Below are 16,115 nucleotides of genomic sequence, written 5' to 3'. Positions count from 1 at the left end.
CCTCAGACCTTTCGTTTTTATGTTATGATCACATATCTTAATTGAAAAATTTTTTTTCTTCAATATTAAAGATGTTACAGAGTTGAGAATGTTGTTTGAAACATTTTTAATTAACAATTTTTTGAAAGCATTTCAAGCATCAGGCATACAAAGAAAGTGCCAAATAAAATAAAAATTAAATACTGAACAGAATTAGTCATACTTTAAGCTTATGCTGCTTGGTTCTAGAAGTTTTTGTTTTAGTGCAAGTCCCACTAGAATCATCAGAATAATTTCTGTGTCTTGAACTGGATTTCCTGTTTGTTCACATATCAAGTTATATTTTAAGAAAAGTTTTCCTAGCTGAAACATTCACTAATAACAATATGAAGAAAAATGAAGATCTTAATCTAATTCTGTTTTTCTAATTGGAGAGAAAATGTCTATCACTTGCAACTTGAAGAAGTAGAGCAGAAAGTAGCTTATTACCAGTTTGCATTATACACACAAAATCCCCAATAATCTTGTCAGGAAAAGAAAATATTATAATTTTTAAAACACACATGCCTCTGTGGGCTTCATCAGAACAGCAAGAGAGCTATGGCCGTTAAAAAGATGTAGCAGGTACCTTGCATGGGGAATTTTCTCTTTTATGAACTGTAACAATAAGACCTGAAGATTTGGTTTTGTCAGTGCATTTAGTTAGACGCATTGTCTATAAACAAAACAAAGGCATACTAGTTGCCAGGGCAAGTTGATTCATCCAATAATAATGTAATGTAGAAACTGCGATTTGGTGGAATGGATGGAGGAAGGGTGTTGCCATTCTACTAAGGAGGCTGTCACTCAGAATGGACCAGGAAGTGAAGCTTAGATAAGTTGGCCTAATTATTTTGTATATGCAGTCTAATTTGATCAGTAGTTGATCTTCATTAATTAAGTAAAATAGACACACCAAGGTGGTGTGTTTCACTGCTGTTTCTGAGTATGGATATTATAAGGATTTAATCTGTAGTAATTTGATTTTTTCTAGTCCAAATCCTTGTTTGGTGACCAGAGCCGCCATTCTTGATGTCCTTGTGATGCTGAGTACTCACCTGGAGAAGTTTCAAAAGCAAGGTAAGTCAATTATACTGTTCTATAAATCGGATGGAATATCAGTGGGGATATTTCTTACCTCTGTTGAATCCAGAGAAGCAATAATATATTGCTTGTACTCATAGTATCTACTGAGTGCTGGAGTCCTTTAGCTACTTCGTATAAAAGGGCCCTTTATTCTGCCTTCTGTAGAGATACTCCTGGGGATTGTTGATGAGGAGAATTGAGGTATGGCTCCGTGTCAAAGCTTGAAGTGATGATTTTGCAGTATTCCTCATCCTAGAACTGTGTAACAACAAGAAAGATCCTCTCTAGTGTTCCAAAACGTTTTTCTGATCCAGAGTTGTAAATACAAACAACAACGAAACCCCAGAATATTACTACTTTAATCTTGCCTGAAAGCCACAGAGATGTTCCCTCATGAGGCATCTGAAAGTGTTTCAGAGAACCTGTGTTTCTTCATGTTTAGAAGTTTTATAAGAAAAAATGCTGAGAGCTTCTTTAAATTAAGTTTTTTTATATTGATTCTTTATCACTGTGAAGTTTGTGAAGGACCAGTTAGAACTGTCAGTGCTTTTAATGATGCAGTGTTGTTTGCAACAATACAAAACATACTGTAAACAATAAGAACAAAGGCGTGGAGGAAGGCATGCCCTTTCAGGTGTGACTCCGTATAGGCAACTTCTGTTCAGCTGTAACTAGCTTCCTTGTGGGCCTGTTTTGTTTGTTTCTTATGAACAAGTGAGAAATAAATTACACTGTCAGTCCAGTAAAGCAATTAAATAATAGTTCTTCCATTTCATTAAAACTCTTAATGACTAATTTTAATACTGCATTTAAGTCATTGGAACCATTCTTTATTTCAGATAGTCTTGTTTTGGAGGCTGTTCTTAATTTTAAAACCAATTCCTTTTGCCTTTTTTTTTGGTAGAAGTAGTTCCATTTTAATTCCATAATTGCTATTTGTGTGATTCCTTGTGGATGCATAATTCAAATGGTGATATTTGTCAGGAAAATGAATTGGTGATGAACATGTCTGAACTAAACTTCTTCAGATAGGTTGATGAAGAATTTAGCCCTTATAACAGGAACATAGACATACAGAAAATATATGACAGGTGGGTTCCATCATACCAGAGAAAGACAGCTAGGGTTACTGGGGAATCTAGGAGATGGGTCTGATTTTTCATGTTGTCTGAAGAGTCATTCCTCTCTCATGGGCCCAGATGTCAAGACGTACTGTTCAGTAGAGGAAATTTCCAGATGATGTTGCACCATAGGTCTCATTCTGTCAGGTACTGGCCACTGTTTGTGATTAGGTAAGGGCTGCATGTTTTATAGGGAGGAATACACCACCATATATAAAGCAGTTTCAGTACAGCACGTCTCTGGGGAGAAGTTTTTTCCTAGGTCTTTAATATTTGGTTTGGGTAAGCTATATCTACCATCAGTAATTCTTAAGTTACAATATATATTTACTTATTTCACTATTTATACAAAAGAAAGTTTCTTAAATCCTGATATGCCATTAGCCTTAGTGATTATCCTTTGCAATATATTAAAAAGTCACTGTCTACAAAATATACAAAAGCAACTCCCAAAGCCCCCTTCAACCATATTTGGGCTCGTGACCCTTTGTTTTAATTTGAGTATTCCTCTTCTAAAGATAGATCCTCTTTGGAATATAAATTTTTACACCTTGTTTTCATCATGATCCTCTATCTCTGTTCATCTCCTTTGTGGTATGAATCATCCCAGTCTTTCTGTATTCTCTTCAGACAAGGTTTTTTTTACTCTGCTTCTGACTATTCTCATCACTCACCCTTTAACTCTTAGTTTTGTGTTTTCTTTTATGAAACAACAGCCAGTATACCAGGCGAAGGCTCCTCATTTGCTTATTTAGTGGACATTACATTTCCTTTATCGGTCTCTATCTTATTTCAGTTATCTTCATTTTTTTCATCTGTTCTGGTTTTTAAACAATTGCTGCACATTTGCAAAAGCTTTTATTGACTTGTCCACACCAGGAAACTCCCCTCTTTTTTTTTTTTTTTTTTTTGTGACTAGCCCTTTGAGTTTGAGGGACTGCACCATGCGGTGGCTAGATTACTGACTGTAGTAGATTAATTTATTTTTCAAAGCTTATGTGGATTGTTCCGAACCTGAATGCTGTAAGGTACAATTTCTTTAGAAGGAAAGCAATTATTTTTGCAGACTCTCTCTGCTCAGGGATAGTTCCTTAATATTGTCTTGCTTAAAAGTTTCATTCCTGTATAGGTTTAAAATTATATATTGCAAGCAGTATCTACAGAGAGTAGAAACTTAGACTGGAAATGCAGTTTTGAAAATTTGAAGATACATTAGGGACAATTTTATGTATCATAGGCAAAAGCCCTTCTGATATGAAGGAGTAATATGTTTATATTAAATAGAGCCTTAGTGTCCCATGACACAGTAACAGAAAGACTAAACTCAGCAGTTAAAAATGAATGTTTTGAGTCTCACATTTAAATGTTCTGTAAGGAATAATTATTAACTGAAGCTTTATACTTTTTTGAGATTAAATATCTAACTCATATATGTGTATCTCTGGTTATGAGCCAATTTTTCTCTGGTTTAATCTTGATTTGTAAAGTTGTTCCAATGAATAAAGGGTGAAGGACAAATCCAAATAAAACTGTTTCTTGATGTGTTTATCTAAGAGGCCCCAGGAAGTGCTGTATATGAGTTCCAGGCCACAGGCTGAAACTGATTTTCATCAACAGAAATGGGAATGCAATGTAATGAGCCTGCAACTGGTTAAAGTCAGACCACTTCTAATTGATTATGCCTGTCTAAAGGGGCTACAATTACAAAGAGATTTTCAGAGTACAACGCTGCCTAGGCCTTTCCTACATTACGATTATTTTTTGTAAGTGATTTGTTGTCTTCAATTAATAAAATCTGTCTCTTAAAGTGCAGGATAGCCCTTAGGGAATTCACTTCACAAATTCAAAACAATTTAAAATGTTGGATAAGGAAGGCAGGGAGTAATGGATACCAAGAGCGTCTTGTCCAGCTAAAAATTTATTGCTGGACAAATGATGATTATTTATCTTAAAACAAACAAAAAACCTTGTAGTTATTTTGATTTGCTGGTTTGGATGGAAGTGTTGCCTGATTCGTGTCACTGGGAAAACACAGATATTTTTCCTTGAGTTGATAGGCAAATTCTAGAGCATTTTTTCCAGCTCCTAATGTGCCTCAGGGTCTTCTGATGTGCAGAGACAATACATAATTTCAAGTCTATGTAAACTTACAACATTTTTTTTTTCAGTTATCAGTTGCAGTCAGAACCCAGAAAAAAAACTGGAGAGCCTCTTTTTTTTAAAAAACAAAAACAAAAACAAAAAAACATAAATAAAACCGCTATTTTTGCTTTTACTGAGAACAAACAGAAGTTTTTACCAGATCTAGGATTATTTGATGAGCTAATGTCTATTGTCAGTATTAATAAATATTAATAATATCCAGTGAATTTGCTCTTGCAGACCTCTTTGATATATTGTATCCGCAGTAACTGTTTTTATAGAGGTGGAAACACAGATGGCCTGGGCCTTTTCAATCTAACGGGTAGAACAAAGCAGTCCTCTTCCAGAGGATTTTCTGGTGCTTGTGCCTTGCTAAAAAGCAGTTAAGTTACTCCTCCAGAAGTAAACCAGCACCAGAGTGGGCAGTGTAGGAATAGGGGGAAGTCTCCCAACTTCACACTTCAAAATTGCTGGAGGAAGCAAATAACAGTTGTAGGTGTCTTTGGAAGGGAAGAATGCCTGAGTCCAGGTAAGAATGTGCCCAGCCTTAGCTCTGTTCATAATTATTTGCGAATTCACAAGTCGTGATTGTGAGGAGTTAGAAGGAGAGGTTTATCAAGCTGTAGTGCTACAGATCCATGTGTGTGTGTCGGAGGTCAGGCGCTTTTCCCTGCCCGCAGAGGTGGGTGGGCTTTGCAAGAGGCAGAATCCCAGACTACAGACCGGCTGGGCTGTGATACAGTGTTTTGGTGGGTAAGATTTCCCCTGTTGGATATGCGGACTTTTGACAGGACCCATCACAGACATGCCTGCTTTCAGATCTTCTCCTGGAAATTGGTGTCTGAAGATAAATAATGAGAGCATTACTGTGATCCTGCTGTGCTGGTCATGCAGGAGCCAGAGCAGTGCATTGCAGTGAAAGCTCAGATCTGGTATGCCCTCTCTCTCTGTAACAGACAGAGAATGCCACAAGACAACATTTTCGTTCTTGCTTATGTCTCAGTTTTCTCATAGTATTTTGTCAGTTCATGAAGGGAAAAATGGATTCAAATCACTAAAATATACTTGACTAATAAAAGTGTATTTTACCCAGGGTTGTGTTCAAAAAAATGGCACTTGTTGATAAAGTGTTGTGTTGAGTCCGTAAAGTTCATCAACATATGTGAAATAGGATGTAGAACAGAAGTCAGGGAAGAGCTGAAAGAAAAATTTGCTAAAGATAATCCTTCCAAGTTGTTCTTTTATCCTATAATATATGCTGTTGATCTCCTCACCAGTTTGGCCTATTATTGAGTATAGTGTCTTCAAAATTCAACTGTGATGAGAAAGAGAAAACATTTAAACAGGATGTCAAATAGGTTGAATGTGATTTAGGAGAAGCTGCCACTTGAAATCTAAGCATGCATTTTTCCTTTCTACATTTGAGGTGGAAGAATTTATAAAAGTTCTTGAGATTAACCAAACTCCATGGTTGTCGTCAGTGAGAACAGTTACTCAGAATTTATGTAATTAATCCTGTTCATAAATAGATCATTTGATATCAAAATGGAGCAGCCAGCATTCTGCTATCAGTAATATATACTTTCCTTGAGTTTTGAAAAAACAGACTTCCATTTTCTTACTACCTTCCAAACAGCTTAACCTTTTGTAGATGTAGCTCAGTTAAGGTTCTTCAATTCTACTCATGAACAACAGAAATGATTGCAGAAAATACTGCGTACTGCACATATGTGTATGAGATCAGAAACATGGGCAATTACGTACAACTGTCTAATGGTTTTGACCTTTTTTTATGCTTCCAAATATGACAAAATACTGTATTTTAGATAACATACACTGCAAATACCATTCTCTTAGTTACATTTGTCCTTTTTAAACAGAAGTTATAAAATCTATTGGTAGAAATAGTATGCATTATCAAACTTCTAGATGCTTTGCAATGAAAGCACAAATTGTTTTTTGAGTAGGAGTCTCTTAAATGTTTTGCCCGGATTATATGATTTGTAGGACTTTTAAAAATAACATTTGAAGGTTGTGTCCACTTTCTATATTGTGCTTCTTGCTCTTTCTGATTTTAAAATAAAGCTAAATGATAATTAAAATAAGTTTTTCTGCAGGCTAACTTAAATACTGACAGTGTTTAAATGCTAAGAATTTTACATTAATAACTAGGTTGGCTATTTTAGCCATGCTTTAACTCTCTTTACCTAGATCCCTAAGAAGTGTGGCCAAACAGTTATTTAAACAAAAACACTGGCAGCTTGTTAATACATGTTTTGGTTGTTTGGTCTGATTAGCTTGAATTTAAGAAATTCCATCTGAACAAATTGAAAGCAATTTTTGTTTATTATGTCAGAAATAATATGAACCTTGTGTGCCAGTATGTTGACTGTGGCACTTGGTAAATGTTGTTATTTTGACTCAAGGAAGGTAAAGATTTAAAACATATTTATTGGATCATCTAAAGGGCCCATGCCTACTGACATTAAATTAGACAGGTCAAAAGGAAGTGTAGTTGGGTACCCAACATTCCAATTCAGTTCAGACAGGAAAATGAAGAAGTTGAGAATGGGATTGTTGGAGGTCCAGGAGACAGGGAGTGACTGGAAGTTGCACAGACAGTAAAATACCAGAGGCAGAACAAGTGAGGGACATGCCACGTTAAGGTGGCCCAAGACAGTGCAAAAGTCAGTGCAAGACAGAAAGACAAAGCAAATGGACTGATGCTGAAAGGAATAAATGTTGAGAGAAAGGAGGTGGAGGTGTGTAACACTGATGGGCAGTCAAGGAAGTATTGGAGGCAGAACTCATGGCACATAAGTGGGAGGAGGAAAGTAAAAGTGTTTTCAGAAAGATTGCAGGGATACAGTTCAAGGAGGAGGGTTGTGGAGGGTGGAGCATGATGCTGTTGGAATGCTGTGTTCAACAGGGAATACAGAAAGGTGTTACAGGAAATAAATGACACTAGGGGAGAGTGGAGTTGATAGTGTTTGTTAATGTTAGCAGTTAAACTTCAGTCACCGTGTGAAGATGGAGACTGCTCATCCTTCTGAAATCTTGTTTCAGGTTCTCTTTAGATTGCAGCATGTACCACTGACTGACTTGCACTGTCTGCATGGGGTTTTATGGTTTTCTATGAATGTAAAAGAAGTGGAAAACTGAGTGCTGTGCCAGAAAGAAGCTGTCAGTTTCTGTGCCAGAACAGCAGTCTCAATGTCCAGATCAAATGCTTTTTTTTTTCCCCCCTTTTTTTGCTTTGAAAACTTTCACTTATACTATACAGAATGCAGTGGGATGCTTCTGATAATATATTATCTGTGGATTCTGTTAATCACTCATATTTGTAGTTTTGAATTGTACAGTGAGTAGTGATGCTTAGTCTCTGATATCAAAGATGTTGCAGATGTCTTTAAAAGAAAATACCTTGCTTAAAATAAGCCCTTTTCCTGATCATCAATAGTTATTTAAGTTCTGCATTGTAATAAGATAAGCTTTTCTGTTCTTTTTGGTTTTGGTTTTGTTTTTTTCCATTTACCAGTGACTTTTCCTAACCCACTTTTAATAAAAACGGAAAATATGAAAGAAAATACTTTTCCTTAGTATTTATCTAGGAAGATCTCTTCTTGGCACTGATTACCTCTCAACCTTCTCTCTATTCATATGATTTCTTCAGATACACTTGGATAGATGGTAGTTTGTGAGTGCAAAGTATTTTAACCTCTTCCCAGACCATAATTGCAGCTTCTTGCATGTCTTAGTAAATGATAATGAACATCCAGAGTTTTGATGCTTGGTCTCCCTTCCCATAACATTGTACTGCAGATGCAATAGCACTTTCTTGCTGCTTTTGTAATTTTTGTCTGACTTTGCAGAGTGTCAGTAAGTTTTCTGATGTCAGTAATAATTTCTCCCCCTTTTCCCTTCTTTGTTCTTCCTGGAGCCTCTAGTAGGAAGATGGGTGTGGGTGCTTGAGGGGCTGCATCCAGGATTTGATCTTAGTATTTATCTAGAAGTATGCAAATACTTAGATGTATCATCATCACAGATACAGAAAAAAAGCTCCTCGCACAATATATACTTGATGATACAGAGATTTGTCCAGTGGGCAGTAGCCTAGACAGCCACTGTAAAATTACCTAAATCCAACAGGAATACATAATTGGTCCTGTACGTCAGCTGGCAAGGCGATGAAACGGGTTTAGTTTTTAGTTATGGAAAGAATTCAGATGACTTCTGCCACTTTTGAACATACTGTAGAATATCTGAGATGAAAGATCAGCTGAACTGTCCATCAGCTGACAGCTTGTTAATCCCTGAGCAGGGAAGTTCTACTGTCCTTACTGTATGTTTCTACTTACTCTGGGAGCAGACTACAGAATAATGCCTGCCAGCCCCCGCGGGGAAGAACAGAAGAAAATCAGGCAGGGCACAGGTTTTAGGGCTGGCTAAAAATCTGAGGAGGTTTGTAGGTCTGCTAATTCCATTCTGCTCCTCTTCCCTTTCCTCTTTGTTTTCAGATGATGAAAGATCATTTAACTTCATCTAACTGACTGTGAGCATCAGCTGATCACAAATAGGATTGAAAAAAAAACCCTTAAACCCAGATGATGTGACACAGATGTTGTATGCATATCTCAATGTAGTGGTCATAAAGGGATTGACTGTGGGATGTTCAGGCCCTGTGTTGAGAACCAAGTTGTTATGTAAGATGTGTCCCTTCCTAGAAGAGAGCCAAAGTTCTTTCAGTCCCACAAATGAAGCAAAAATTAATCCACTTGATTCTTGGGGGGGCTCTTTTGCATCTGTCAGCATCCTAGACAAGACTGCTGTTCTCCGGGATCCTTGTTTGGTCAGCCAAAATTTGTTCTTCCTTCTCACAGCAGCTGGTTGTTCAAACTGTAAAGTAATTTTTGTTTGTAAATAAGAGTATGTCTTCACTGTATCTTAACAGCAGAGACAGACAGTTACTTTGGGAGCCAGTGTGGTTTTTTGGTTTAGTCTGATATTTTGATGTAAGCCAAATAAAAGAGTTTACTTAAAGTTAAGCAGAAGAGAAAACATTGACATGAATGCCAGGAAAGATTCTTCGTGATGAAGTTGAAAGCAGGAATATTTCCACGGCATTGTAATAAGAGGCTTTCTTTCCTTCTGTACATATTTGTGTGAAAAAAGTGTTAGCGCGCGTGTGAAGCACAAGATGAATGCAAAAGGATTTGCTGTATGGTGTGCTGAGGCTAAGCAAATATGCAGACAGTGTTATTTTGCTGACAGCCTTGCTGTTGAGACATCCAGTATTAAAGAGACTTTCTGTAAAATAGATGAGCCATGGTCTTTCACAATTACATGGGAAAAATAGAAGTCATCTGAAAGGCTTCCAAACCAGAAGTATCCAATATGTACAGAAAAAGAAGACCTGTGGCCGAAGATTCTTGTACTGCAGTCTCTGCAAACCAGTGGTTCTAGGAGTGAGTAGCTCCATGTTCTTTATATGAAAATAATTTGCCCCTTCAAAGATGAAGACACAGAGTGAAGTTACGCTGGCCTTGCAAAATTCAAATGAAGGTTTACTGAACTGGATCTGAAGCTTGGCGCATGGCCAGCTCCTGGAGTCAATGGAAGGGTCACCACCTTCTCTGTTAGGTTGCAGGCTCTAGCCAAGTTGACAGTGTTGACACCTACAAAATGAAAGACACCGTCCCTCTATTCCCATAATGTTTATCTCTTTTTGCCCACCTAATACTGCTCTCCCTTGCTTTACCCTAGAGCTTTGACCCTTCCATCCTGTTGGTTTTCGTGTTACCTCTTGCACGTATGAAAGCTATACCTCAATGTAAAGCAATGGTGATAGGAAATAAAAACACTTCTCTCTCTTGCAGTGTACTTAGAAATATATGCTTTGTTTGAACAACTTTGCTAATGGACTTGTGTATTGCTGAAATGCAGCTGAGGAGTGAAGCATGTAGGAAGCTCAGAGGGTGCAGGACTGCAGAAGTGAAATGATTCTCTTCTTGAACCAAGATGCTTGAACTTGAACATCTTTCTTTTAACTGCTTGGAATTATTTCTGTCATTAAACTGGTGTCTGTGGAGTCAGGCTGTGTAATAACTGGGACAAAGGCCTAATCCCTTTCTAAGGCAACCAGACGATTCAGAAATTAAGGAATTCTGGCAGTTGGATACCTGTCATGTGACATAGGCACTAATGCTCGTTTATGCTATGATGCTGGTATGTAATGCCAGTCTGTTTGGAGAGGTTTTAGAAAATACAGCAAATAAAATATACAAGTTTGCATGTTAGGAGATGGAAGCCATCTGTGTCATCTAGACAATTATGCTGTGACATAGGTTTGCAGTGATACTGCAGTTTTGTTGACTACATCAAGCCCATTCAGAAAAGAAACTTTTGCAAACATGAATGACAGAAGTAATGGTTAGGTAATATGTCTGAAAATCTTTTTCAAGTACCAGATTTCTTTGAAGCTTGTCCAGAATTACTCAGAAAATGCCTCTGCGTTATATTCTAGATGGTGTACAACCATGTCAAGTTTCTATGTAAATGGCAAACAAATTAAGATGGCTTTGAAAGAATTTGAATATGAAAGGGCAGGATATTTGACTGTAAATAGAAGGCTTAGGGAAATGTCTTCAAGGGCAGCAAAATGTGTCCATATTTGTGTTGCAGCTTCATGTCAAATTCAGCAATTTAGTAGTATTATTTGGACAGGCTTTCAGTAGTACGCAGTGCTTTCTTAATTATAAGTAGCAAAGTTGTATGGCAATGAATTCTCTTCTTGTAGATACTGAAGAAATCTAAGTAAATTTGCTTTAATCTTTGTATTTACCTTTAATGCATTTTTACATTTTAAAAAACCTAAACTTCTAACATCCCTTAACACCAGTGGCAGTGTTCCCTTCTGTGCTTCCTCATCATTTTCTCTTACTTGTGTTTGAATTTTATGGGATATAGCTATACAAACATCTGAACTGGGCAGAAATCTCGTTTTCAATATTATAAATGATTCATTCTAGTTGATGATGGAGAAGGTTGAACTCAAGGCACGTCTGTGTGAGAGGAGTATTGATTATTTTTTTCTTTCATTCTCTGTCAACATTGTCAACTTTGCTAAAGCCTGAAACCCTCTGGCATCACAGATAGCAGTGACCTTTTTGTTGACTCCAGGAGGTGGCCAAGCACTAAAGAAGGTTCATGGGCTGTGCTGTGCCATGTGGGCAGGTTGTAACAGTGTGAATGGCTGAAATTTCACAGTTCCTGGGCTGATACACAACAGAGATTACAGTGCAGCTCCTTTTCTCTTAGCGGTGTTAACTGTTTAAAGGGCATAGTAATAGCTAATAACTAATAGGCATAGTAAAAGCATACATGATTTTATAATCAGTAAATTCTTTAGATTGGTACACACAGGAGACCTACTTATGTAGAAGGGGCATCTTCTTAATAGTAAGTTTTTCTGACTAAAGCTATGCAAAGCATGGGATTTTCAGTATTATCAGAATGGCCCTGTCATTGTTCCTCCTGGTTTCAGATGCAACTGGGTAGACTGGCAGACAGCACTTTCTCCAGTCTGATCTCCGATTCTAGAGCTATTCCATCAAGTATAATATGATTGCATATTTGTATTTGGTGCTTTCTGAGGTTTCCAAACACCTACATTTTTTTTCCAAATATATTTAATACAGTTTGTTTGTGTTAATCACTTTCTACAATAGTAGTGCAAAGCATGTACAACTTGCAAGACTGTATTAGTAGCTTGATTTAAGGAAATACTTACCAAACAGCTATAATTGGTAAAGATGACAGGGAATCTGTAAAGTATTGTAGCATTTTTTAAAGTTGTTTAAAGCTTTCAACCCATGTGTTAAACAACTTACAGTTTTCAGAAATGTTTGTGTCCATATTTCTTTCTATATAAATATGAATACACATGTTATCTAGGAAAGCTGGTTTATAATTCAGAATCAGTTTAAAATGAAGGAGAAGTATGTTTTCACTTCACGCCTGAGTTTACTTTGTGATACCTTTTGCATACCTGATGTTTTTCAACTTCAGCATCACTTCATGGTCTGGAGCAGTTGGTAACATCATCTGTTTGTCACTTTACTTAGTTTTATTCTCATTTCAGGAATGCAGTTGTTTGGATTTTGGGAAGAGATGAACAGAGTTATTTCAGATTCTGAATTGATGTCTGGTATTCCCTACTCATCTGCAGTACCAGGACTGATACAGTATCTTCAGAGCATCACCAAACTTGTGATATCAGTGTTGTCAGCATCTGCAGGTCCTGACATCCAGGGCAGCAGTTCATCTATCGCAAAGAAAATAGGCAAGCCGTCATTGTCAATAGCTCATCTCCTTCAGTGTGAGTTTCACGAAGTACGTCTGCTTGCGTTGGAAGCAATACTGCTCTGGTTGAAGCAAATAAATTCCAAACAGATTGTAGGAGAAGGAGGAAGTGTATTGTGTTTACTCACTGATTTGGAAGGTACTCTTCTCACAATGGCTCTGAAGGAAAAGAATCGCCAATGTTTTTGCAAGGTAAGAGGGTTCTATTTTATTGACATTTTGTGTGTTTTCAGTAAATTATGTTGTTGATTTTTAAAATTAGATTTCAGACATGCATGATGTTTTTTTAAATAGTACATGCGTGGTTTTTGTTGATTTTTTTTTTTTTTACACTGAATAGGAGCTGTGCTATAATTTTGTTAACAGATGTGCTTGCATAAAAGCAAGAACTTCCTCTTTCTTAGCACTGTCAGGAGAGGATCTTTGTGTTCTTTGAGTGGGGTTTAAGTCAGAGCTTTATTGATCTCAAATATACACATTCATGTTGAGATTGTTTGTAAATTCTGTGTTTGTGAATTGTGTGCAGGTGTTGGAAATTCTTTATAATATGGATCTCAGAAATGTGCTTCCAAAGACTGAGTGCTCTATGAAAATGAATCCAAAGGAGCTCTTAACCTGGAGCTTAAACATTGCAGATACCTCCAACAGGTATGGTCTGTCATGCTTACTAAAATACTTACATTTTTAAAACTTTAAATGTTGAAGCATTAATTTATTTGTTTTGGACTATCTGTTGATTTAACAATCCGTGTTTCAGAGAAGTGAGTGTGACTATTTGCATAAAGAGAGTTCTTGATGAGAATTTTTCAGAGAAGTTAGACATGGATCTGAATTGTTAAAAAGGCCCACAAGTCATATTGGAAAGCACCATGTAAATGTCCAGAAATACAGTTCCTGAAATAAGGAGCTACTGCATTTGTCAGATGATAGCATAGCTCTTTCTTAATGGTAACTGGGAAACACCTTAACACACAGAATTGATGATCCAAACATAGACTCATCGCTGTGAATCCACCATACGTCCTATCCTGGTTTATCTGCAGATGGTCTGTAGAAAGAGTAACAGATCTGATTTCACTTGCTGGACTGGCAGAAATGGTTAACCCTAATCCTTAGGGTTCTTGCTCCTTAATCAGACTGTAAGGTCAGCAGAAAATACTGAAAATTTGGAGCCAGTTTGTAGTTCGTACTGGATTAGAAGCTGTGTCCTTCCATTTATAATGGAATGGACAGAGTTAAAGTGTTGAGGCTCTAAGGGTAAGACTATCCTATATCTAATAGTCTCTTTTTTTAAGCTTTATAAACATTGCACCCCAGTGCTACCAATGAGTAGAATATTTAGGGTATAGAATGTAGAACAGCATTTTATAGCTGTGCACATTTGCTGCTGATTTACACTAAATTTTTCAAGTTTAAATGATGATGTGGAGTTTTTATTTCTGGAATGAAATAAGATACTTGTGGTAAAATAACCCTGACTGGTGCTGTTAGAGGCAAATAGCTGAAATAGCAGACCTTACTGCTCAGGTGTTGCCATTCCTTGTGGTGAGACCAGCCCTTTAGGAGGCACAGTGCCAAGCACCATATCCTTAGACCCTGCTGGGCATCACGGAGGCTCAGGAGCCAGCAGCTGGAATATTCTGCACGGGTAACATTTCTAGCAGCTGTAGAAGAGATACTACTAGAGCTTAACACCAGCTTGAAGAAATGCTTTTGTTTATAATTTAAAATAATGTCTGGTTTGTTTGACTTGGCTTCCATTTTCAAATATATTTTCCTATGGGAAGTATGCAGGCAGAAAGTAAACACGGGAGAGGTGAAAGTAAGAGCATATTTTATTTGCATATCAACTGAAAACTTAACTAATGTCCAGTTCTGTAATGTAAAAATTCTGAGTGCTCAGCTTGCAGAATACCCACTGGTGATAATCAGGAATGATAAACTGGCTGGTTTTTTTGGTTTTGTTTTTTTTTTTTGTTTGTTTGTTTGTTTGTTTTTCTATAAATGAAACGATGGTGAAAATAGCTGCTTTTTTTTGATACATTCTTTGTTTCCTCAGCACTGAAGTTCAAAGCATTGCTGTCAAATTTGCCTCCAAGTTGGTAATCCATCTTTTGCAGAACCATGAGCAGGTAAGGGAAACAGAGCTGCTTAACATTTTCGTAATTCCAGAGTTTTTGATGATAGAAATAATGTGGCTTATTTTAGATAGAGGCCCCAAATTTATGCTTTCTTGTGTCACTGCACCTTTTCTGGCATTATGTCTTCCTCTCTGAATACACTGCCACATTCTGAAATGAAACGGCCATGAATAATATCTCCATATATCCCTCTCAAAGTCACTTCAAGTTAAATATGTAAGTAAATTTTTCTGATGGATTAGTTTCAACTTCTGAGAGCATCCAAAACAGTTACTATAGTGTGGAAAGAAAAATGCCTGCGGTGATTAACACATGTACTGAGTCCAGTCTACCTACTGAAGCACAGCTTTGTTGTGGTTTCTGGCTGCTGGGGAGCCATCACAAGAGCTGATCCGAGGGGAAGGCGTGAAGCTCAAGCAGGGGTTGGGTACAGTTCCTTCCCCACTGTGTGACCTTGCCAAGTCTCAGCCTGAAATCACTGTCTGAGCACACCAGCCTGTTGTCTGCATGGAGTTTCTCATTGAATTTCCTCTTAAAACACTAGAGTAAATATAATAAACCTTGTAAAATTCAGAGCTCTGTGTTCTCCATTCCTGTTTACAGGCTACTTAATTTAGATTTATACCAGCACAAATTACTGGCTTAGATATCTTTTGATTTTAAATTGTCAGTCTGTGATGTCACATACATAAGCATAGAGCAGTGCTAAGGCAGCTTTTAGTGCTAGACAATTTTAATGTTTTTTTTATGTTTTTAAATACACAAAAACCACTTAATGGATATTTTAAAATAGATAAAATTCTCATGATCTACTTTAAAATGAAGATTTTTTTTTTCCTTATATAGCTGTTATTTTTTATAGAACCTTCATCAGAATTGATTCATATTTATGCTAATAATCTTGTCTCACAAAAAAAAATTTGCACACAAGAATTTGAAATATAATTCATGCTAAACCTTTTTATTTAAGAAAGCCAAAATGCAAGGACTTCAAGTTATAAACACTAAAATAACCATATAAACCTGGTTTCACAAATAGATGTGGAACATGTTATTGGTTTGAAATTTTAACTAAGAGGAGTTAATGGAAAATTCTGTAACAGTCTTAACTGTAGTTACGCTAAAACAACTTTATCTAGTAATCATGTAAATCATGGGAGATCTAAGACATCTGTACAGAGAGTGTCTTCTGATTTGTAAAAGACCAAGTACATCAGTTTTCCATCTAAATTCTTTCTTTGGGCTC

At 36.8% G+C, this 16,115-nt stretch overlaps 1 protein-coding gene across 2 annotated transcripts in view; it reads left to right on the top strand.

Moving 5' to 3' along the window:
* THADA (THADA armadillo repeat containing) overlaps positions 1-16,115 on the top strand; it is a 164,757-nt gene that overhangs the window by 115,479 nt on the left and 33,163 nt on the right. For both annotated transcript variants that reach the window (XM_042789349.1, XM_042789350.1), the window contains exons 31-34: positions 1,013-1,098; positions 12,508-12,920; positions 13,255-13,376; positions 14,788-14,860. In XM_042789349.1, the coding sequence (XP_042645283.1) occupies positions 1,013-1,098; positions 12,508-12,920; positions 13,255-13,376; positions 14,788-14,860 (694 nt within the window). The remainder of the gene's footprint in view (positions 1-1,012; positions 1,099-12,507; positions 12,921-13,254; positions 13,377-14,787; positions 14,861-16,115) is intronic.

This window comes from Tyto alba, unplaced genomic scaffold (assembly GCF_018691265.1).
Source record: "Tyto alba isolate M040663 unplaced genomic scaffold, T.alba_DEE_v4.0 Super-Scaffold_16, whole genome shotgun sequence".
NCBI lineage: Eukaryota > Metazoa > Chordata > Aves > Strigiformes > Tytonidae > Tyto > Tyto alba.
The sequence above is the reverse complement of the archived record's forward strand: the minus strand, read 5'-3'. Positions and strand labels throughout refer to the sequence as shown.